Raw genomic sequence first — 23,545 nt, 5'->3', positions numbered from 1 at the left:
CTAAGCTAGTAAGTTGTGCCACTGTACTGAATGGTAATGGGTGTATTTTGTTGGAGTTGAAGATCAATATGATTTATTACCAGATGCTCTACTGATAAAGCTGATAATGTAATAATCAGAGAAGTAAAATTCACCTAGAGCTTCACATATGTTTTCATCTCTACTTATGAATTTATTATAGCTTTATTTGATAAACCACCACCTCAACACAGACAAACTCATTGGGACATATTAATTAGTCTAACTTTTATGCTACTAAATTCCACCATCATACAAAATCTATAGAGCATACAAAATGTAAGAAAAGCTCTATGACAAAAAATAAAATAGACTACATGAGATAAACCATTTGAAATGTTTCATATTCCTTTCAGTCTGTTATGTTTACAACTCACTCCTCTTTTGTCAACCAGCAACAGCATTTTTGTCTCCTTTTCTATCATCAGGATTTGATCAATCCCCTCCTGGACCCAGAACAATCTTGCTTCCACATATATCTTATCTAACTCTCACACTCTCATGTCTCTCTAAACCTATTCTTCCTCTCTGACTTTCTAATGACTGCAGGTTTCTGCACCTTAAAATAAACCCAAGTCTGAAACCCAAGTCTGTTCTTTATCATTGTAATTGTCTTCTTTAAAAAATCCTTTCTCAGCTAAACTCTTCAAACTACTCCATATCTGCTCTCTACAATATTCATCACCTCTGATCTTTCTTAACACTCTGAAGAGTGGTTTACTTACCTATCACTCTATCTTGAATCCTTCAAGAGCAATATGTGGTCAAATTGTAAGACCTGTTCTCAGATCTCCTCTTGGTTCATTGTCCGGAGTTATCTGATCCGGAGGATCATTTTTCCTAGAAGCTCCTTCCTCCCTTACCTATTGTGCCCCTCTGCTGTTTTTGTTTAGTTCCCTTGGGTTTCTCTTCTCTTTTTCTCCTTTCCATTGGCCATCTGATGGCATTAACCATCTACTTGTTTTTTTATAATATTAATTACTCCAAAATATTTGCCTCAAATCCTGTCTTGTTCCAAATTAACATAGTCTGTATTATTTTAGTGTCTCTAAATATCTTATTGGAACTTCAGTATCTCACAAATTTTGCTCACCATCATATTCCTTCCTAGTTTTGGTCCTGCTCCTCAGCTTCTTATATACAATGCCATAACCACCATCTCCCCAGCCCTCATACTTGAAATTTTGGCATCAACTTTGAGTCCTTTTTCTCATCTCATCAAAGGCCAAATCCTATTAATTCTGCTTCTGTATTAGCTATCATAGCTGCTTCCACATCATCATTCCTACTATTACTTACTAGCTCCTGCTCTCATGACATCTCCCCTCGATCAACATAATAGTCTCCTAAGAAGCCATAAGCCTGGTTTTCTCTCCTTTTGCCAAACCACTGGTGCACAGCTGTCAGATTAATTCTTCTTAGAGATTCAAACTCCTGTGTTCAAATGCATTTCAAAGAAAGATTTAAATCCTTATACTATCAAAGTCCTCCATGAATTACCTCCAACCTACCTTTCCAACTATGTTTCCTTAACTCTCTCAGGTACCAAATACCAATCAAATTGAGTTCCTGTGTGGCAGTATCTTGGATTTCCATTCTTATTGCCTGTGCTCATAAAGTTCATTACTTCTGTAAGCTGTTTTCTCATCTTTGCAGTTCCATTCATTAATTATCCTTCAAGGCCTACCGCACACGTTACCTCCTACATGAAGGCTTGAGATCGACGTATCATTCAATGATTACTATCGTCTAAGCACATGAAGCTCTGCATGTGTTAATTCTTTCACTATAAACTGACGACAGTTCAGATGAGGAGATAATCCCATAAAGGATAAGTAACTTGCATACGGTCTCACAGTTAGTAAATGATAGGTAGACCTCGGGTTCTAACTAAAGCTTTCTGACTCTAGTTAACCACTGTAACTTGTTCTCCACTTTACACCCTCTGTAATAAATACCTTGAACTTACATTTAGGTCTTTAATCCATTTTGAGTTTATTTTTGTGTATGGTGTTAGGGAGTGTTCTCATTTCATTCTTTTACATGTAGCTGTCCAGTTTTCCCAGCACCACTTATTGAAGAGACCGTCTTTTCTCCATTGTATATTCTTGCCTCCTTTGTCATAGATTAGGAGACCATAGGTGCGTGGGTTTATCTTAGGAGACCATAGGTGCGTGGGTTTATCTCTGGGCTTTCTATCCTGTTCCATTGATCTATATTTCTGTTTTTGTGTCAGTACCATACTGTCTTGGTTACTGTAGCTTTGTAGTATAGTCTGAAGTCAGGGAGCCTGATTCCTCCAGCTCTGTTTTTCTTTCTCAAGACTGCTTTGGCTATTCGGGGTCTTTTGTGTTTCCATAAAAATTATAAATTTTTTTGTTCTAATTCTGTAAAAACTGCCATTGGTAATTTGATAGGCAAAGCAGAAATAAAGTCACCGATGTAGAGAACAAAGTTACAGTTACCAAGGGGGGAAAGGGGGATGGGATGAATTGGGAGATTGGGATTGACATATATACACTACTATGTATAACTAATAAGAACCTACTGTTTACCACAGGGAACCCTACTCAATGATCTGTGGTGACCTAAATGGGAAGGAAATCTAAAAAAGAGTGGATATATGTAGTATGTATAATTGATTCACTTTGCTGTACAGCAGAAACTAACACAACATTGTAAAGCAACTATACTCCAATAAAGATTAATGAAAAAAATAAAAACCTTGAACTTTATTTTTTCCTCCCTTACAACATGTATTACTTTGTACCTCATTTTATAGCTTTTAACTTGCATGTCACTTGATGGAGATCTGTGGAGAATTCATGCTGCCTTTATGTAATAAAGTGTTTACTTAATAAATGCTTGTGCCTGGAGAGATGGAAATACTATTTCTCTGTGTGAACAGTTACTATGTCTTTCTACTATCTACTCCATCATATATTACATCTTCTAAGATGAGAGGCCTTATGTAATCTGTGGCTTTAGAATTAGATGGAGATGTCGTTTTTGAAGCATTATTTTCCATGATGCCTCAACATGCATCTCTTACTATAATTAGGCTCAACTGTGCAATCCCTAAAACAAAATGCTCACTGCCACCTCTGCCCTTTGTCCCTAATGTTTCTCTTTTGCAGAATGTCTCTTGCCTCTTCCCAAGCCATATATTGTTCTTCTTTCAAGGTTCAGCTAAAAAATACAAATGTCTTTCATGGCCAAGGTAGTGTTTCATCAATTTAATTTTGATGAGAATAATATTATTATGTGCATACATATATTCTTTGTCTGTGTCAAGTACTGCATCTCTCTAGTACACTTTTAAGCACATATTAAATACTTTAAAATAATGTTAGTGGGTCTTATGAATTAAGATTATTCTCACATAAGATAAATTAGGGCAGTTAACAGCCGAAAAAAATAATGAATAGTTCTTGAAAATAACTTAATTTTTTTGGGTGCCTACTATGAAGACCTATCTAAAGAAGTTGATTCTACTTTATTATGTCAACCAAATATGTCCCAAAATATTTATTTAATTCAAATTTAGAATTAACTTCTAAAACAATATATGGTAGGCTGGGTGGTTAAGAGGTGCTTTCTTAGCTAATAGATATTAAGGTAAAGATTTTTCCTAATGCTTACTTCCCAAGATGGTAAAAGTAGTCCACTTTACATCTTATGTGACCTTGTTTTAGCCACATGACTTACATTTGGCTAGGACACAGAAATGAATCCAGCAGCTGCATACAAAATAGGTATGAAATATTTTGTTGAGAGAATTTAATTTTTGATGGAGGTAGACATTGGCTCAAATAAGCTAAAATGCTCACTAATTTAAAAATCTTCATTTTGACTTGATAATATTATCTTTTTTATCCTTTGTGGTGGACTATACAACGGTTCAAACAAAACAGTGAAACTGCGTTTTAAAACGTGTTGTCTTGAGAAGGCAGACATCATCTAGTTATCTTGTTTCTATGATTTATTACCCCAGCTTTGTTTTTCTTTTATTTTCCACCACTCCAAGCTAGAAATGGGCAGAAGCAGATCTCCAGAACCAATTGGATAAATGAGGTACTCATACTCTTATTTTTCCTAAAGCGCCTTATAACACCTTCTGAAGAAAAAGGAAAGTATTATTTTTCCTTGAAATGCATTCCTTTTAATTCTACTTGTGTTGAAAAAAAAAAGAAAGAAAAATCCTAGCCACTTCAATAAGTTATTTAATTAAACAGAGTCAAGGTCAATACAATTCTGAAAGAAACATTTGTCTAAGCTAATGGATCAGACTGGCCTTTGATAAACCCAGAATCTCCTAAAGAAAGTCATGGCTTGGGTTATTGGGGAGGTGGGGGATATGAGGGAATTCAGGGAACATACATTTCCGTGATAGTCTCTGGCAGATTTGTGGGGATCTCAGTGAGACCTTTCCCACGGCAGTCTACGATATTGTTGCTACAGGTACAAGCAGCTGGACAATGCAAAACACTGCAAGACGGCGCCATAAATGACTGGTGACCTGAAAAAGAAACAAACCAAAGTTATAGTTTTTCCTCCTCAATCTCATCATTGTGAAACACACAAACTTAGCGAAAATAACAAAGCACGTTATTAACCAGAAATGCATTTCTCTAAATACCTGATTATAAAATGATACTATATTTCTACAATATATTTTAGGAAGCATGCATGTATGTTTTGGGGTCAGTACCGATAAAGCAAATGAGATTTTTAAAACTAATTAGAAAAATGATAATTTTTAAAATTTGAAAGATTTGTGAGAGAGGTTAAATTCTGATTTGAAACTAGAATTCTATTCAAATTTATTATGAGTTCCAAAAAAAGCAGCAACTTCAGACGAATCTATATTTCATTTCTAATAAGCTTAGATAGAGCGTGGTCTTTATTGAATTTAAGTAGCTTAACTTACTTTAACTCAAAGAAGGAAAGGAAAACAGTAAAACTTCCCTCTTGGTAGACATAACTGTCTAAATAAGTAATCATGTGCCAATAAGTATGGGGGAAATAGATGATGCTAAGTTTGATTTCTGGGTAGGTTCAAAATTACCGCTTTTTTTGAAGTTGTAATAATTTGTATCAGGTCATTCTGTTAGTTGTAATCTAGATGATTCCTTTTTTGACTTTGTATGGCTTAAAATTTTAGGCTAAGTAGTTACCCAGAGGTATATTTTACTACTCAGTATTGAAATTTTACTGTTCAAATGGTGAACAACGGGCTGTCAGGCATTTTGTACCAAATAGGCATCTGCAAACGCTGGGTTTGTCCCTGCAGCAGGGCCAGACCTCTCTGCCCTGCAGAGAAAGGGCCTGAGTGGTGGTGATACCCGGGGAGGAGGCTGCAGGCTAATTACTAACCAGGTCCCTCTCAACAAGTCCTCACACTTTACAAAAATAGTCTCAGTCTAAATAAGAAACGTGAACTTGCCTTCTTCCTCATCTAGAAAACAGGAAGGAAAAAAGTGAAAAGAGAAAAAAGTGGTTAGTAACGAATTGTTAGTCATTTCCTTACTTAATTTTTTATAAAGCAATCAGACCTACTGAGCACATTCCATGACATTCTAAGAAAATTTTGTTTGGGTTACAAAAAGCAGGAGAAAATACATAAAATGGTCTAAAGGATAGCAATAAAATAGAATCCTGAACTAGTATGTCTTCTCACTCTTCCTTTAGGAAACTGCTATTTATGATGCATTATAAATATTTAAAATTTTTGTTTTACTGTTATTTTGAACAGACACTTCTGAAGCAGAAATAATTTATATGGATTGGGAATCAGACTGTCTAGGTTGAGATCCTTGAACTTAACTCTACAACCTTCGACAAGGTTACTTACCATTTCTTTTTCTCAGCATTTTAAACTTTAATATAATGTTATATTTCTCAACAGATGTTATGAAGGAGGTAAAAATTAGGTAAATATTTGTGAAATATTTAGACTGATGCTTAAGCACATAGAAAGAGCTAACTGAATGTCACCTACTGATACTTTACATAACCAGTGTCTTATTTTTGTTTTCAGATTTTTGTTACTAAAGTTAGTCATTTATCTCCTTTAGGTAGGACTGCATCACATGAAAAGTATTTTGTCACTTTGCAACTACAGTTCTGTTACTTTTTCAATTTCCCAGCCGGGATCCAAGATTAGTTCATCATTTTTCCAATTGTTAACATCAAAATAGAAATAAATACTTACTTAAAGGTAAAATCATGAGTAGCAAATAGAACTGTAATTTAGGAATTTCTTATCTCTCCCTTGGACTGACAACTGAAAAATCCTTCATCATAACTTAGGTGAAAGTAATCAGTAATTGCCAAACATGCACGAATGTCTTAGAGCCTATGGCATCATCCCTAACACAGAGGATTTCCACAGAGTGATTAGTGCATAACTTCACATTAGTGAGGAAAAGTGAAACCTCTGAAGCATGCACCTTACACAGTTCCTTACATCATAGCATACGGGAATATGAAAACAGAAAGGTTCTTTCTCCCTTACCACTGCAGACAAATTCTCGTTTTTGAACCTCAGCTACATTATGGCCCCTTAGGTGGGATGGCCCCATACACTGAGTGTAGAGGCCCACCCGAGGCCTTTGGCGTAGCCAGTCCGAGAGCCAGGCCAGGTGGCAGTCACAATACAGGTTGTTCGAATGGAGTCGACTAAATGAGAGCCAAGAAGTTTAAAGCAAGAAAAGAGAAAAGAGTCATTTCAAAACTTGGAAAATTCATTCATAATAACATATAACTTCGTCTCTACCTATAAATAGGTTAAAGCTTAATAAATGCCAATCTAATTATTTTCCTAAAAATTAAACTGGTTTATAACCACAGACTCAAGTCCCTCTTCATCTACCTCTGAGCTAATAAGCAAGTATACAGAAGCTTGAACATGACCATGAAAATCTTTTGCCTACGTCTATTCAAAGGGACAAAGAGACACAAAGGAGTCCAAGGCAAATTGCTCTGCAGTCCCAACATACTGGCAGCCAGTGGGGGTGGGGTGGAGGAATGGGGAGGTCTGGGCTCAGGCAGGGGTAGGAGGCATGTTAAGAAAAGTTGTGGCTCCAAGTTTGAAATACCAGTTAGTCTTGTCATTATTAGTCTCTGTAGAAACTGCTGGCAAAACTTTTTTAGCAGGTCACTTTCATTTTTTTGCTGAACCTGACAGAATAATAATTCAATATAAACCACTTCTTTTCACATCCCTATTCTGATTTCCTTCTTTTTGTTTAATCACAGTAAAAGGGATTAGCTGCTTTTGGCTCTTGGGGACATAGCCTCAAAGAGCAGGAACTGAAATTAAAAGACATAAATGGCTGGGAGTGAAGGAATTATGCCAGCCCCCTCTACGCTGGCAGGGATCCACACCAGATCATGGATCCCTTCCAAGTGGTAAATAGCACTTCTCCATTAATAAAATATCAGACAAATGTATCCACTAAATTAGGTAAATGACTTCAAACTGGCTTTTATGTTTTCTCAAACTAAAGAAAAGGACATCCAAAGCTACAAATCAAAGCATCATTCCCAGAATCATCTATGCCATGGTAATACCATTTTAGCCCTTTTTAGCTGATGTGCTCGATTATAACCCAATAACAGTAATGGATATTAAAACATGGAACTCAGTCCAGAAAGCTAATTGTACCATAAAAATGGAATTTTTAAGTAGCAATGATAACACAGAATAATGCAACAACAAAAGCAAGGGAATTTAAAGTCAGATGACTGTTTTATATTCTCCTTCAGCCTGGAGGTATGGAATAGACTGTCTTGCATCCAAACTGGACAGCATGCCACAGGACAGAAAGGTACATTTTGGGAAGGCTGGGTGACCTCTGGTGAAGTTTGCTTGGAGGTCAAAGTGGCATCTTTTGGAAGCCACAAGGCACATTCCACAGCATTGCTCTCTAAATATTTCCATTGAAACCAAGTACATTACGATGATTCAATTAGATGTGCACACATTAGAAATGAGAAAAGAATATAAAAATTTAAAAACCTGATTAGTAAGACAAACTGTAGTGGATTTCCACAAGAAAATAAGACTCACTATATTCACTATACTATTTAATTTGTTTTTAAAAACTTAGCTAAAACTAATGAGAAACCAACTTCATTAAATATAGTTTGAGTGAACTGGGCTCTTCATTTTGCCAGTTCGTCTCAATCTGATAGCCCCAAGAAAACAAAACTTAGTTATGCCTGCTTACTTTTAGAATGATTTTATTTTGCTAAATTATATTCCAAGGAAATTATATCCCATGAAGAGCTCAGTTTTAGTGAGGAAAAAATGACATTAGTATTGGTATTATCTAATTCATTAAAAAGTGGCAATTCAACTGATTTTTGATTAAAGAGAGAAAATAAATGTAACGTTTTCAGTTATAAATTATTGTAAAACAAAAATATTTTGAAAACCCTATCAAAATATATTTACCCTACTTAAAACACATATTTTTTCAAAAAGTCCAATGCTCGGTTTTGTTTCTCACCATTTCTCACATGTTGTATATAATATATATTTTTAGGTCAAGGTGATTCTGAAACCCAGTTCAAATGCGATTTATCTCTGAAAATGCTTTAACTAAATACCCCACCCTGGGCTTTGAGGATTAATTTTTCTCTAAGAGGAAAAAAAATAGCTGTATCAAACACTTTTATTAGAGAATCATTTTTATCCATCTAAAATATTTTAATGTCCATCTGTAACTCCTGAAAAGATATTTTAAAATATAAATGCTGACACAACCTTGATTATACAAGCACTAAAGGGTGATGCTGTAATTTTACGTCACAAAGAATGCTGGAGAGCCAGTTTAGCTTTATTAGGATTGCTTGCCATACAGTAATAAAATCATAAAGATTTACCATTTATCATTTCTGACAGCCAATCAAGGAGTCTTCCATTTCTTAATGAAATGTGATCTCCACAATAGCTCAAAGTAAATGTTTTTCTCCCTCCCCCAAACTTCCCATAACACACATCATTTAAAAGGAAGGTTTCAAGTTTTCAGAATAATAGTTCATTTATTCAAATATCATATCCAGAACTTTTTAAAAAGTGGTGTTTCCCTTGTCTACCCCATGATGATCTAGTGGTCATATTCTTTACTTACTAAAAACAGTACTTAAGGGGAATCATTAATTGATTAAATTGACTTTATATATATATTGTGGCTACTTACAAAGTCCTAAGTTTAGGCATATGGTTGAAACTTGCCACAGAAAGTCTAGTAATGTTGTTATTGTTGAGAGTGCTGTAGAATAAAAAAAGGTTAGAAATTTTAGATATGAAAATTTATTGATCACTCCATATGTTAACACAGAAAAAACCTCTTGTGATTATGTTTATGCAGAACCATTACCTGGTAAAGATGGCATCAAGAATGAACTGTATTATACACAAGACGATAAATAAATTTCATACTTTAACATATTACTATGCATTCATCAAATATTTATTACTAATTTGTGACTTGAGTCATAGTATCTTTGACCATGTAGCTTTATGCACTGTGTACATACATGTCGATTTACGATACTGGTTAAGAAATGAACGTGAGATAGTCACAGTTGGAAAAAATAAAGTTATATTTCCTTTAAGGGTATTATGTATAATTAGTGTCCACGAGTAAATGAACCCATTTGAATTCTCCAACTGAAATCTCATAGCAATGGCACAGAATCAGTACTTTCAGGTCCTGGAACAGAGTCCTGTTAATTGTTCTTTACTGTGGACAGCAGCCGCTGTTGAAATTTGAGTAGGAAGAACAATATCTATATATGGTACTTGCATTGAGTAGGAAAGAAGTGACATGCTGTAGCAATATAGTAAAAGCTTAATATATTCTAGCGGTTTTTAGTTGCAGCCACATATCCTGTTCTTTGTTTAGTGCTGTGTAGTGATCATGGTTTCTTGAAGCTAGGGTCAAGAAGATGGGTGGTCAAGGGAGATACGGTGAAAATAAGTATACTTCTTACTTGGTTCAAATTTTTCCTAATTTCCCTCTAACACAAGCATTGTTAGTTGTATTATTACTACTATTTCTACTACAACTACTACTCATTCATTCATCAAATATGTCCTGAATGGCTCTTATTTTTATGGCAACATGGAATGTCTAAAAATAAGTCAGGCATAAATCTTGTCCTAAAAGAGAATACAGCCCAACTGCGGAGAGGAATTACACAAATTACAAAAACTTAGAGTTAGTAAGATTTAAAAAAGAGATATCTTTTTGTCTCCGTTTGGAGAAGTCTGATTGTGACAAGACAGTGAGAAAGACAGTTATCCCAGGAATGGGTGAGCAGAGTGTGGAGATGACAAATGATTCCAGTATACAGAAGATACAGTAGGGTGATGACTAAACAGGGCAGTGGCTGAAGAAGGCAGGAAAGATGGATCTTGGTACAGGTGGATGATGTTTGATATTCAAGAAGGGTTTGAATTAGAGGTGGCACATTCACTTGCCTACAGAGGCCATGCAGGAAACATACATGAGAGAAGCAGGCTGCTTGTAAAGAAATAAAATGGGGAAGAGAAACGAGGAAGAGCAGACCGATCCCTGGGGACAAAGAGGACCTTGGTGATAGTGATGATATTCTCTGTTGTAGCAACTAATATTCAGCTCTGATGGACTGCTGCTCTGCTGTAATGGAAAGCTGCCAAACAATCTGATTTTCTCAAGAGAAACTAAAAATGGAAGTTTTTAGGTCAATCTGCCTAATTTTTAAATACTGGCAACTAACTCAAATATTTCAGAGTCCACAGGCCACGTCTGTTTGGGCTAAGCAAGACACACTGAGGCCACTTTAGGCCAGCTGTTGGCTATGGTTATCAATGGTGGGATATGGGGTGTTCAGGGGTAGTGCGATTTACTTAAACTTCTCAGTAAAGCAGGGCACGAAAGCTACAGATCTAGAACATGCACTGACTCTCTTTACTATCCAGTTTAGCAATGTATTGAATGATATAAGAACTAATGCAAATGATCTGAACTAAGTCATATAGAAAAAAGCCTACTGAATGAAGGATCTATAAAGCACTGAATTGGTCGGCTCATGTTATCTGAAAGCCTCTAGTATTTTCCTGTACTCGAGTGAAATGAGATTTTTTTTCAAGCACCATTAAAACATATCCTGATGTCTGAACTAAAATGTTTCACTTCTCAAAGGGATTTGCTTTAAATGACCCCTTTTCCTACCCTCAAAATTTATGCTGATTTTATATGGCTTAAATCTTCAGAGTATACAGCATATTGAAATGTGATTTTGGGGACAACTTTTTTTTTTTAAGCAATTCACACTAGGCAGACATGCATTAATTTTGAACTATAGTTTCTTATAATTCCACACAAAAGAGCTATCATTGCATGCCGAAGCCAGTGGCTATCAATTTGAAGACTTTTCTCAAAATGTTAATTTGTTTAATGCAACTGAAAAAATAAATTTTCTCATTATTTTTATTCAGTATTGATGCTGGCAAAGCAATATTGATATTAATACCTAGTAACTGAACAATATGTGGAACCAATGAAATTAAGTTATTTTGAAATTAACAATAAATATAATTGTTGATTAGGTATGATGACATGTATGTGTTATGGCCATAATCAATTCCTATTATGAAACAATGTGAAGTTATATGCTGTACTTCTTTAAATGTGAACACTTTTTCCTGCATGTAAGTCTATTTCTACGTTCAACCTCAAGATTTTCTCTATGTAATGAGAATATATTCTTGTACAAAGGACATCCTGGTGTGTAAATAAGAAATGTTAGTCTTGGTAATCATGTAGGCCCTCTTGGACTGAGATCTTGATTTATTCTTTCTTATTCCCTAGTGCTAAGCATAGGATTTGGCAGAAAGTCTGATACTGAATGGATTTGAACCACTATGTTTCAATTCAATTCAATTATGTCCATTCTATAGAAAAGAAAAATAAACCATATAAAACTGGCAACTCAAGTTATGTATTTCATTTCTGAATCTAGTGTCCAAAGAAAAAGAAAATATTGATCTACAATTAGTTTCCAATGCTATTTTTGAGACACCATCTTCTTATTAAGAAAATAAAGTTAATTCTAAATCCTATCAGTGAGAATTCCACAAAAAGTCAGTTCCTTTTACATGCAAGTGATAAACTGCCTCCTTGCTTTCATTTACCTTGGCTTTTCCTTCCTGAACTTTATTCATTCTCTCCCTTAATGTATATTTTAATCTAACAAATTTCCATCAGTGGTTCAGTATGATTACCCCCATCTTCTCCTGTTTGGCCTCAGTATATTCATATATTCACACATGTTCACGGAATCAAAATTTTAAAAAATCTAAAACATTAGAAATCCAAAATTTAAGGTGATGTGTAAATTAATGTTCTTTCATTATTTCCTCATAATAAAAATATATATCTTAAAGAGTCATGGATGATAAAAATAAGCAAAACAGGTAAATTTCTTTCTGGAACTCTATATAAAAAATGGTAACTCTATATTAAAAAAGCCCCAGACCAGACATTTATAATGGGTAAACCTTTGATTTACTTGACAAGAGATTATGGCTTAACAAATTCAGTCTTTCCAGCGCTCTAGCCAATTTAGCCTTAAATTCTTCATTAATTAATTTCTCTAAAGGCTGCATAAATTATGAGCATTTAAAAATTAATATATATTAAAAGAATGTCTGCTTGACTTTATATTTAATATAAAATATTAAAATTATTTTGAAAAAAATACACATTTTCTTGTATTGTGCTAATTTTAATTCTTTTCTTTAGCAAACAAACTCTGTCCATTAGATACTCTTTGAGACCTATCTATTAAGGTCCTCAAAAGAGTTCCCAACATTTTAGATTTTGATTTTAATTCCATGAACCATGAGATGTTTATCACACTTTGGTGTGTTTCATGATAGTGGGTCTTGCAAAAGTCATCTGTTAGATATGTTGCTAACCTGACAAAATATAGGAGGTGACTGTGTTTTCTTGAGCTTCCTGCTTCTAAAAACAATGATACTAGTTTAGAACTAAAAAAGCAAATGAATACTTATTGTATTTGTGGGTAAAGTGTTTTCAATGCCTAGCACAGAGCTTGACAAATAGCAGGAACTTTCTCTCTCTTCCTCTCTCTCTCTCTCAATATATATGGAGCACTCAATACATCCTCAGTATATTAAACATATATTAGTTATTCTATAGCTAATAAGTATTCAAGTTCTTTTACTTAATAATAAAGTACGGGATTTAATTCATTCAAAACATTCAGCAAATTTTTCATTAAATATTTGGTATAATTCATATTCTTAGGTGCACTGACTTAACAAATTCTTTGACTTGTTCTGCTCTGTTCAACTAAATAACACGTGTGGTAGTCTCCTCACGTATAAAGTTTAGTGACATTGACTATGGTTTTGACGTCAGACCACTATCATGAAATTATAGTTGTATCCCAATTATTCTCACTCTGAAATAGCATTAGTGAGCTCCCTATATTAAAAATGGCTCTGGAACACAATTTTAAAAGTGGCCTTATAACTACAATGTGTACGACAAGCACTTTGATTTTATTTTCCTTTAGAATAAGCTAGATTGTTATCAACAGAAACAAAGGTGATCTCTCAAATGGTTAGAGAACAGTATATACTCTCAGAGCAATTTACCTCAATCAACTCATTCTTACATCATTCTTTAAAAATAATTAATAACTTAGCAGCACATGACACACTGAGAAATTCGATTCATTTACTTGCAATTAAAACCAAAATCATATAGAAAATATTGGAAAAATAAGCCATTCTAGTTGAAACAATCAACTTTTTTCAGAATAACATTCTGCTCTTCAAACTCAATTTATAAAGCAATGGGATCTTTTTCTCAGGAGGATTTCATGATTTCTGGATAACTTTTAACACATGGACTGAAAATTCAAAACCTCTTCACATTTAATTCAGTTTCAGATTTCTGAACAAACTGAGTCAGGGGAGAATTATAGCATAGAAATATATTTTATTGGGGGTAGAAATCTGTAAGTATACTGAAAAAGTTAGAAAGGTGAATCTTTGGGGAAATTTTTCAGAAATGTATAGGCGGCTTAAGCAGCTTTAGTAACTCTAGTTTTCATTAAAATTATTTTTCATTATAATTAACAATGTCATTAAAATTATTTTACAGTGTCAAAAGTCTGTAGAGATTACTCAGTTACCTCTAACTAATTTTGTCAGCCATGTCTGTCCAGCAAGGAAAGACAGAAAATGCCAATTATAATTCAAATCTGTGTCGTGCTTTACAAAGTCAGTAGTGAAGACTTTAAAATGGACCTAGTGGGCGGCTTATTAAATTTAGACAGTAACCTTACAGAGATGGTAAGTTATCTAGTTAAAATGACATTTTAAAATGAGAAAATGTCTTTCTATTGCACAGCAACTAAAACATACCAACATATCAGCTATTAAGGTATATAGCAATTCTGGGAATTCTCACAAATCCTGTGTATGAGACTATTTTATCATAAGGAGAAACACTCAAAAGACAATATGTGTGAACATTTGAGTGTCCTTCCTAAATCAGACAATTTTACCTAAGCATAAAGATATGCTATGCAAGGTTTTGCACACACACATTTCAACTCTTCTCTGTATTCGCTGTGAGTTATTTAAGGGCTCTCTTATGAGAAACCATTTTGACACAAGGTTTCAAGTTAACAGATAAGCATCCACAGTAGCACTCCCCAGACACAAAGCTCCCGTTAAAAGAGTAAGAAATAAGCGGTACTTACAGCACTTCCAGGTCCCGGAGAGCCCTAAATGCCCCATCTTCAATACAGCTGATCTGGTTGTAATCCAGTTGCCTGTTAAATAGATTAGAAGAATATATGTAAGAGATTGGACACTAGCAGGGTTAGGTGAAAGGAAGTCTCCTGAAGGGTCTCTGAAGCCTTGGTTGCACTAACTGAAATGCTCTCACAAATACACTCATCTGCTTAAGAATGTCACAAGCCATTCTGGCGTCGGTGCCGCCACTGAAACCTCTTTTTGTTCTGAACTGTGTGTGCAAATAGCAGCCCTTGGAAAGCTCCAGTAAATAATAACTGCCCCTTATATTAAATGCCATAGGAATGCAATTTCATTACATCAAGAAAAGCTATCCATTAAGAGCTTTCAGCGTCATCTTGCTGAAACAATTTCATTAAGGTAAAGGACTGTAAATCACTTAATGTCACATGCACCCCCTCAGTGACCTAACAGAATCCATTTATCAGAGACGCCCAGCTGCATGTTAATTTCACTATCCTTGGCAAGAAAGAGCAAGAATACTTTTAGGTTTTCTTCTTTTAAAAGCAGTTTTCTTTCAAGAACTCCAAATCAGGAAAGAGAAATGATGTCCCATCTATCTCCTTGCTATTCCCAAATAGGCATACACTTTACAAAGCTACCAGTTGTTTTATATTAAGCTTCACTATATGCATAACTTGCATTGTTATCATTAAATGCGAATTCTCGGTACTGTAAATATTAGACTTTTTAGTTAAGGAACTTCCCAAATCACACCACTCTCCAGAAAACAAGTTTTTTTTTAAGTATTAAGAAATTTGTAAAAATTTGCTTTTCTCAAAGATGCTAATTTCGGCCCAAAACACTATGAAACACATATAGCAGCAAGATTTTGTTAAAACACCACACATCTCTACAGTCAAACATTTAAAAGCTGTATCAGCTTATTCTAAATAATACAGAATTCAATAAATGAATGTTCTCCAGAAGTTTAAGTACTCATTTGCTAAAATTCAAAGATTGAAAAAAAAATGGCTGCTCCAAACTGTTTGCTTTTTCCTGCCACTTGTCTGGGGAATTAAAATTTCCTTCTTCATACCAAGAAATTTAATTGGTTGAAATGGACAAATAAGTACTAAACCCCACAGCACTCTCCTTTTTGTTTAACAAATAAGCAGTTTTTATTTAAATCTAGTAGCTTGATGCTTAGCGATATTATTATTCCTGTAAAGAAAAAGTATTTTAATGCTTCACTTGAGATAGAAACAAAATGTTTAATGAAATAGGTGAGTTGTCAGCTCTGCATGCATTGGGAAGGGAGGTACACGTACAGGGTAAGACTATGATCCTAACACAAATGAATCTTGTCCTTGTTTCAAGTGCAGAATTCACCAAAAGGGCTAATTCAAATCTGAGGTCTGTTTTTAAGGGAAATGTTGCAATAGCTGTTTCTCTCACAAGACGACTGAATAAAGGTGCAGTGATTTAAACCAGTGACTTTCAGAGGGACCTTTTCAAAGTCCTTACTTTAGAAATTATTTTCATAGAGAATGTCTCATGAAATATACATCTCATTTTTAAGAAGGTCTCTGGGGGACATAATCATATAGGAGGCTACCTTGATGCCGTGCAAATGGTGTGATCTAAGATGTGCAATATAAAAAACGTGAGCCCTCGAGAAGATACAATTTTATTGCTTGTATAAACTAAGGCTTTCCCCAAACAACAGCTACCACTCATGCTACTGTAACAGCTGAAAACATTTCTGCTTATTAGGAAGTACGCAGAGGTATAATTTTATTTTCTAAGAAGACTTTTTAAAGACTCATGATGTAATATGGTTGCTGCAGTTCCAAGAAAACACTTAACATTCTTGAGCACTTTGGATTTTTACAGATTAAATTCATTTAACAATTAAGTTAATAGCCATTTTTTTAATTTTAAAGTGCTAAATATATATCTACACTACTATTCTCTAACCTCTTGAACAATTTATCAAAGCCATTTAAATTAGCACAATGGCATGAAGTGTTACCCTTGACACACTACAAAAGAGAAATTGTTTCCAGACAAATTGGCAAAATCTTTTAATGCTATCAAATTTGCCTAATGCAGTCTCCAGGTTAATCTGTAAAAGGGTGAGCTGTATGTTTGCCCATATCTTATTATCCTTAGCTGTCAATGTATAAATCAGTGCTGACACAGCTTCTTTTAAATCATGCATACTATACACAAAGGGGAAGCCCTAGTTTGCCAGAAAGCACTCAAGCAAATCTTGTCCTACAAGTACTGAAAGACAGATTACTTTCTGTATATCACTAGAAGTTGAGACACTGCTGGAAACTTTTCTAATTTTACCCCTCTTTAATGTTGCTCATGGTTATATGCTTCTTCTGATTCTTAACAGAAATCTAAGCCCTTATTGGCACTAAACCATTAAGAATATTCAGCTCTCATAGGACCAAAGTCGTCCCTAAAAGTTTCCTGAATGCCATTATATCTCAGTTCAAATATCTTCTGAGAAGGAAGGTATTTTGTGAAAACATTACTCATTTGAAAGGACAATGAAAATCAAAGTAAATAATGTTTTCATCAGTGGGTAGATTTTGTAGTATTCAAAGGTATGTTTATGGAAAGTGTTGTACCCGCATGACTGCTCATGAGAAAATCTCTCTGCACAAACCTCTATTTGTCTGCATATGGTTCAAGATAAACAGTGTCAAAACTATGCAAAAGTGTAATTTATTTCAGAGTTTCTGGACTAATTTTCTTCACCTTGTTTCCTCTCATGCTACTCACTTCCTTCTCTACCACCTCTCAAATCCTGGGCACTTCTGCTTTCTGTAAACAGGAAAGGATCTGTTCAGCCAAGAGTTTAGTGACATGTTTAGATGTGATTATAAATTGTGCCATAAAATTGTTCCGAATTAAGGAATTAGTAAGAGGAAAATTTTTTTCACTTCTCCAAAAAGTAATGTTACAGCTATTTACTCAAACATAAGGTAAATTTGTTGATCTTTAGATGATAAGAGCACTAAGTGCATCAGAGACGGCTTGAGGAGCCTTTCCTGACATAGGAGCTACTTCCCAGGGGAAAGCAAGCTGGTGCTTTTCTTATTTTCCCAGGAGAAGAACGGTATGGTTAGTACCACACTGATGGTTGCTTTCAGACTTTTAGCCTACATGTTCTTGCCCAGACTGCTGTGTCTTCTCCTCATTTCCTACCCTCAGCCCTCCTCTCTTGTTTCTGCTCAAATTCCGACCCATCCTCTCTGATCCGCCACGGTCCTAGTTTGTAAGAGTGTGACTTGAAGCACTGCTTTATTTTTAATTTCATGAAAATAATGTTGTTAAAAAATATATTATCTTTAAGATTTCTCTCAGTATTAACTTTCTATGATTCTCTTTTCAGTGGTAAGTGCTCCTCTTCTGATGCTCTAGAATAACTCTAGACTGCCTTTTTTATTTTTTCCTAGCACTGGTAAACTTAGAGAATGCAGTATGTACTTTTTTTTTTTTTTTTTTGCGGTACGCGGGCCTCTCACTGTTGTGGCCTCTCCCGTTGCGGAGAACAGGCTCCAGATGCGCAGGCTCAGCGGCCATGGCTCACAGGGCCTAGCAGCTCCGCAGCATGTGGGGTCTTCCCGGACCGGGGCACGAACCCGTGTCCCCTGCATCGGCAGGCAGACTCTCAACCACTGCGCTACCAGGGAAACCCAATGCAGTATGTTTTTATTAAGAGAGATCACTCTCTCTGTGCCTCACTCACATAAAATTTCTAAAGCTGATCTGATTGTCTTTAAGACTAAAAATAGCCTAGTTTCAGATTTTGATTAATTCTCAGTATGAGAGACAATATATAACGTTGCTAAGTATAAATTTTAAAAAAGAGGTATATTAAATGACAAAAACGGTTGGACATTTGCTTACTTTGCATCCTGAAATATAACTGGAGACACTGCACTCTGTTACTTTTTTTTTTAACATCTTTATTGGAGTATAATTGCTTTGCCATGTTGTGTTAGTTTCTGCTGTATAACGAAGTGAATCAGCTATATGTATACATATATCCCCATATTCCCTCACCATTCTGTTACTTTTAAGTAAGTCTTTTTCAGGATTTCCTGTTGTCATTTTAAAAAATCTAGATACCATACTGTTTGAATTACATACAAAGCATACCTTCCTGCATTAACTTTAGTTGGTTTTGTCCTTACTCATAGAAAATTCATATTTCAGTGCAGTGTCCAAGTAATAAAATCTTATTACTAATTTTTTTGTAAAAATTAGAACACCATAAAATATACTTAACTCTGAAACAATATTGAACATAAAAATTCTTTAATAATTTCTAAGCCAGGCAGAGTTTCTCAATGTCTCAACAAAATTATTATGACTATGCTCCACTTTTCCAGGGTTTTTTTAGGTATGAGAAAGAAGTTTCATTCATATTTATCTCACCACTGTAAGATGACAAACTCCAAGAATCTAGTTGACTTAAAACACATCAAAGTGACTACAGTCAATATTAGGGAAAAACAACATTTCACTATTTTAAAAGCAACCTGATAAAACATAAATAAAATGGGAGAAAAAGGAAAAAAATGCTGGTAAGGATATGGGCAGGATCTGTTCTATTTCTTCCCTGTGTGTATAAAATTCAGGTGAATATGAGTGCCTAAATATACAAATCTTATGCTAATAATGATTGTTTAAGAAACAGTTCAAGATTTAAATTATAATACATAGAGGGAATAAAAAAAATTTAAATTAATCCATATAAATGAACATCCTAGAGAGAAGTATCAGCAAACATTATTTACCTCGGCATAAAAGCACATCTGTGTTAGCCTGGACATTAATGAAGAAAATAACCAAGGAAAGGACTCTTCTTAGGAACCCAAAATAATTTATGTTATTTGAGAATTTAACCCTTTTGCAATGTTTCAAGTAACATTTTGTTTTTCTCATAGGAATAAAGAATCTCAGTTTTTATTGGAATAAGCTGTGGTATAAAGTTATATCCATGTGATAATTTATTAGAAGGAAGCTAAAGGTAGTTCTAACAGAGATGGTAATAGACACTGGAGGAAAGACAACTAAGTTGACCTTCATGTTCTGGTAAATCTAAGTAGACTAATCAAGGGAGGTAGAAATTGAAACTGACAATGATAATTGCTAGCATTTATTGAATGCATAGCAAATGGCAGGGTCTGTAGATATACCCGTCTCATTATTTCTCACAATTACTTGAAAAGGTAGGTATTATCATTACTCTGATTTTATAGATAAGAAAATGAGGCTCACAGAAGTTCAATAAATTATGCAAAATAGGTAGTAAATATTTAGTGAAACCTTGATTCAAATTTAAATCTATGTATTGCTGAAGCCCTCACTAGATACACAGGTGGCTAGGAAAAGAATTCAGGAGCTATTCATTCTGCGAATGGAGGTTTCAGCTGAATTTCTAATGGCCAAGTTTCAAGGAAGAAGCCAGTAGACAAAGAATGTTACAGAATTTCAGAAAAGGAAGAGATTACCCTAGGCAAAAATAATCATGTGAGGAAGAGAAAAAAAAATCCTCTGATCCCTAAAAGATGGATAGAATCCAGTAAGACAGAAATAAAAGTGGGCATTCCCTATGGAGGAGACTGGTTCAAAGAACACTTGTGAGCAGAGGTTCTACAATGTTCACAGTAAATGTCTGCAAGAGAGGGGCCATTCTGATGTGAGCGAAGAACCTGTGTGCAGATTCGGGGGGATAGAGGGCTGGGAGCCTGCATGGGTGTCAGAATGTTGGGACTAGTCAGAATATCTAAAGAGACTAGATGGCACGCCATTTGATAAAAGTCGCTGCTCTCTCAGGGAAGAGCCTATATTCCTACAGACCCTGCAGAGCTACTGTAAACAATACTCTGCTAAATCCCCAAGGCTTTGCCATAATGCCTATAGCAAAATGTTTTTGTTTTTAATAAGCTGCATGATTTTGAACCAGGTAGTGATGGGATGAAAAACAATGCTTTATGAAAACAAATCTGGCTGCAATGTTACAACTATCCAATGAGAATATAAACTGGAGATCAAAACTCAATTAGCAGGTTATTGTAATTGCTCAGAGGTAGAAAAGAGTGGCTGTGCAGGGTTGGGGAAGTAAGAAACCTAAAGATCTGTTCTGTCTCAAGGACAACACGCAGCCACAGAAAGATCATGACAATTACTATTTTATACTGATACATATGTGAATTAGATTCCCAACTATTCAATCAAAATGTCTTGTGTTCTTTTTCTTTTTAGTTTTTCTGTTTTGGAAAATGTTGATGAAGATACGTTATTTAGACTCATTTTTACATGAGAGAAAGCTATCAGTAATAAAGAGTGCTAAGGCACCCAGGAGAAACAGCAAAATGCGATGTTGGAGAGGTTATTGGTAGCAAACTTGACCATAGTTGTTGTGGATTATCACAATTCAGTGTGGTTTTTTAGACTGAGTTCAAACCAGGCAAATTCTAGGACCATGGACAGTTCCCATGGTACTGACTGTGGCAACTGCTGAGTTCCTAATACGTTTTACATCTAAGAACCCAGACAACTCCTGGTTGCTGGTTGTCCCCTGTGTCCGCAGGCAGCATTCTGGATGTTAAGAGAGGCCCTGGTCCTTATACCATAAAACTCAACTTCATTTGCTATTTACCTAAATGAAGAGCCTTTGTTACAGGTTTGTTCAGAAGGTTCTACCTCCCACTAAAGACCTGTATGTGGTATTTAATCTAATGCTAAAGATAGCAAGCCCCTTGAGTGAGAAACCAACCTCCCCTTCAAAGTCTCTTCAGCCTCAGGCTTACTGAAAACACTTTTGGGAGGAGCTAGGGGCACTAAAAGTTACAATTTCAATTTGATATAAATGGACTTTATTTTTATGATAATTATGTAATTAAGTATGACAAGAAATGTAGTAAACTAAACATGAAAAGTAGCTGATTACTGTAGACATTTTATAAATATGACTTAATTTATAGGACAAAGTTAAAGTAAATCTTGCATTTGAGTGGTTAAATATATAATACACTCTTCTGATTGTTACATCTTTATTCTATATTACGTGAGCAATCTTGTTCCCATATCATCATGAAGAATGCAGATGATAGAGGAAAAGAAACCAGTAGATTGATATTTTAAAATAGAGAAGTGTGAAAAAATAGCAAAATATATGTCTTTCTGTGTACCTAGTATAGAACTGTGAATTTTCCTCCTATGGGTTTTAGTTGATCCATTAATAAAATAAATTGAAGATGACAGAGTTCCAGAAAAAAATTAAATTTTTAAATAACATAAATAGCTGTGTAGCAACATACAGATTAACCTTCTCTTTCCTATTTGCCAAATCTTATCACCAAGAATCAGTGCATCCCAAATTGGATTATCTGTTTCCTAAAAACTCATGGCCATGCATTCTTGTTTCCCAAATGATACCATGACTTACTCAAAGAGAACAAAGCTAAATCATCTTATAACTTAAATCATCTTATAAACCTTGTCTGTAAACTAATGTGTGTTATAAAAGAATGAATATAAATATATTCCTTAACCTATTTTTTAACAACAGGTAGTTTTATTAGAAAAGGAGGGTAAGATTCATAACAGATGATAATTTAATAGAATTGGTATAATGCAAGCAAATAGAAAAGGAATGTATTTATTAATGAATAGTAAATAGTAAAGTTTGGAACATAGAGTACATTTTGAGGATATACTGCAACATGAAAGAAGAATAAAAACCAGGTATGATGTACTTTAAAAAGTCTACCTAAAATAATGCTTGTTGGAATTTAGTTATTTTAAGTATTCAGGTTCAACTCATTAAAGAAACTAATGTAAGGTATGTTAGAGTTTGCTTTTGCAGTGTGAGTAACTATTGGCAATCCATTTGATTTTTAAGTTCATATATTTGCACTTCTTTCCTTAAATCCTAAGATAACATGACTAGAAATGATTTCTCATAAAAACAAGAGACTCTTGGAAAATTTTTATATTCATAAAATACCTACTTAGAGAATAATCTTGCAAGTCTCAGCAATAAGGCAAGATTTATTATAATTTGAATATTCTCTTAAATTATTCAATTAAATAGAAATGCCTCATACATACTTGTAAACAAAACTGGCACAATGTAACATGTCTTTGTTCAGAAATTGATCAGGAGGCAGCCAAGGCTTTATTAGTCAGTGTTAAATATATTAAATATATATACAAAGTTTATCAAGGAAAATCATATAAACATTGATTATCATTTTGGTGAGGCATCATTTGGTAATGATATGGTATCAGTACTTGAATTCATACTTGGAGAGTTCAAACACACAGATGTAAATCCTACATAAAAGTGCTGCCAGTGACTTTTATAAACACTATTATTTAGTTGATATTTTAATACGATCTTGTTATTCTCATATCTCACTGTCTAAAATGCCAGAAAAAAGAAACTGGTTTAAGTAGCAGGTGGAGAAAATTGGGTAACAAAATAAAATATAAAGTGTTTTAATACAGTTTGGAAATTAATAGAGGTAAGGCAAAAAGTTATGGGAAGTTCTCCCTGGAGATGTTTAACAGCAAGATAAATGTCCAGCTGTCTAGAATAGTTTTACTGTGGCTTGCCTGGAGGAAGAGGAATAGGATCTGCTAATTTGCAAAATTTCCACAGCATCAATTTCATATGGTCAGGATGCTGCCTTGAGCATA

General features: G+C 34.6%; 1 protein-coding gene across 3 annotated transcripts in view; it reads right to left on the bottom strand.

The window, feature by feature from the left end:
* SLIT2 (slit guidance ligand 2) overlaps positions 1-23,545 on the bottom strand; it is a gene marked incomplete at both ends in the record, with an annotated part of 384,978 nt that overhangs the window by 116,390 nt on the left and 245,043 nt on the right. For all 3 annotated transcript variants that reach the window (XM_079697609.1, XM_079697610.1, XM_079697611.1), the window contains 4 exons: positions 4,399-4,537; positions 6,536-6,699; positions 9,228-9,299; positions 14,815-14,886. In XM_079697609.1, coding sequence (XP_079553735.1) covers positions 4,399-4,537; positions 6,536-6,699; positions 9,228-9,299; positions 14,815-14,886 — 447 coding nt within the window. The remainder of the gene's footprint in view (positions 1-4,398; positions 4,538-6,535; positions 6,700-9,227; positions 9,300-14,814; positions 14,887-23,545) is intronic.

Source organism: Hyperoodon ampullatus (assembly GCF_949752795.1).
Source record: "Hyperoodon ampullatus genome assembly, chromosome: 1".
In the NCBI taxonomy this organism is placed as follows: domain Eukaryota; kingdom Metazoa; phylum Chordata; class Mammalia; order Artiodactyla; family Ziphiidae; genus Hyperoodon; species Hyperoodon ampullatus.
Note: the sequence above shows the minus strand (reverse complement) of the source record. Positions and strands in the feature narration are given on the sequence as shown.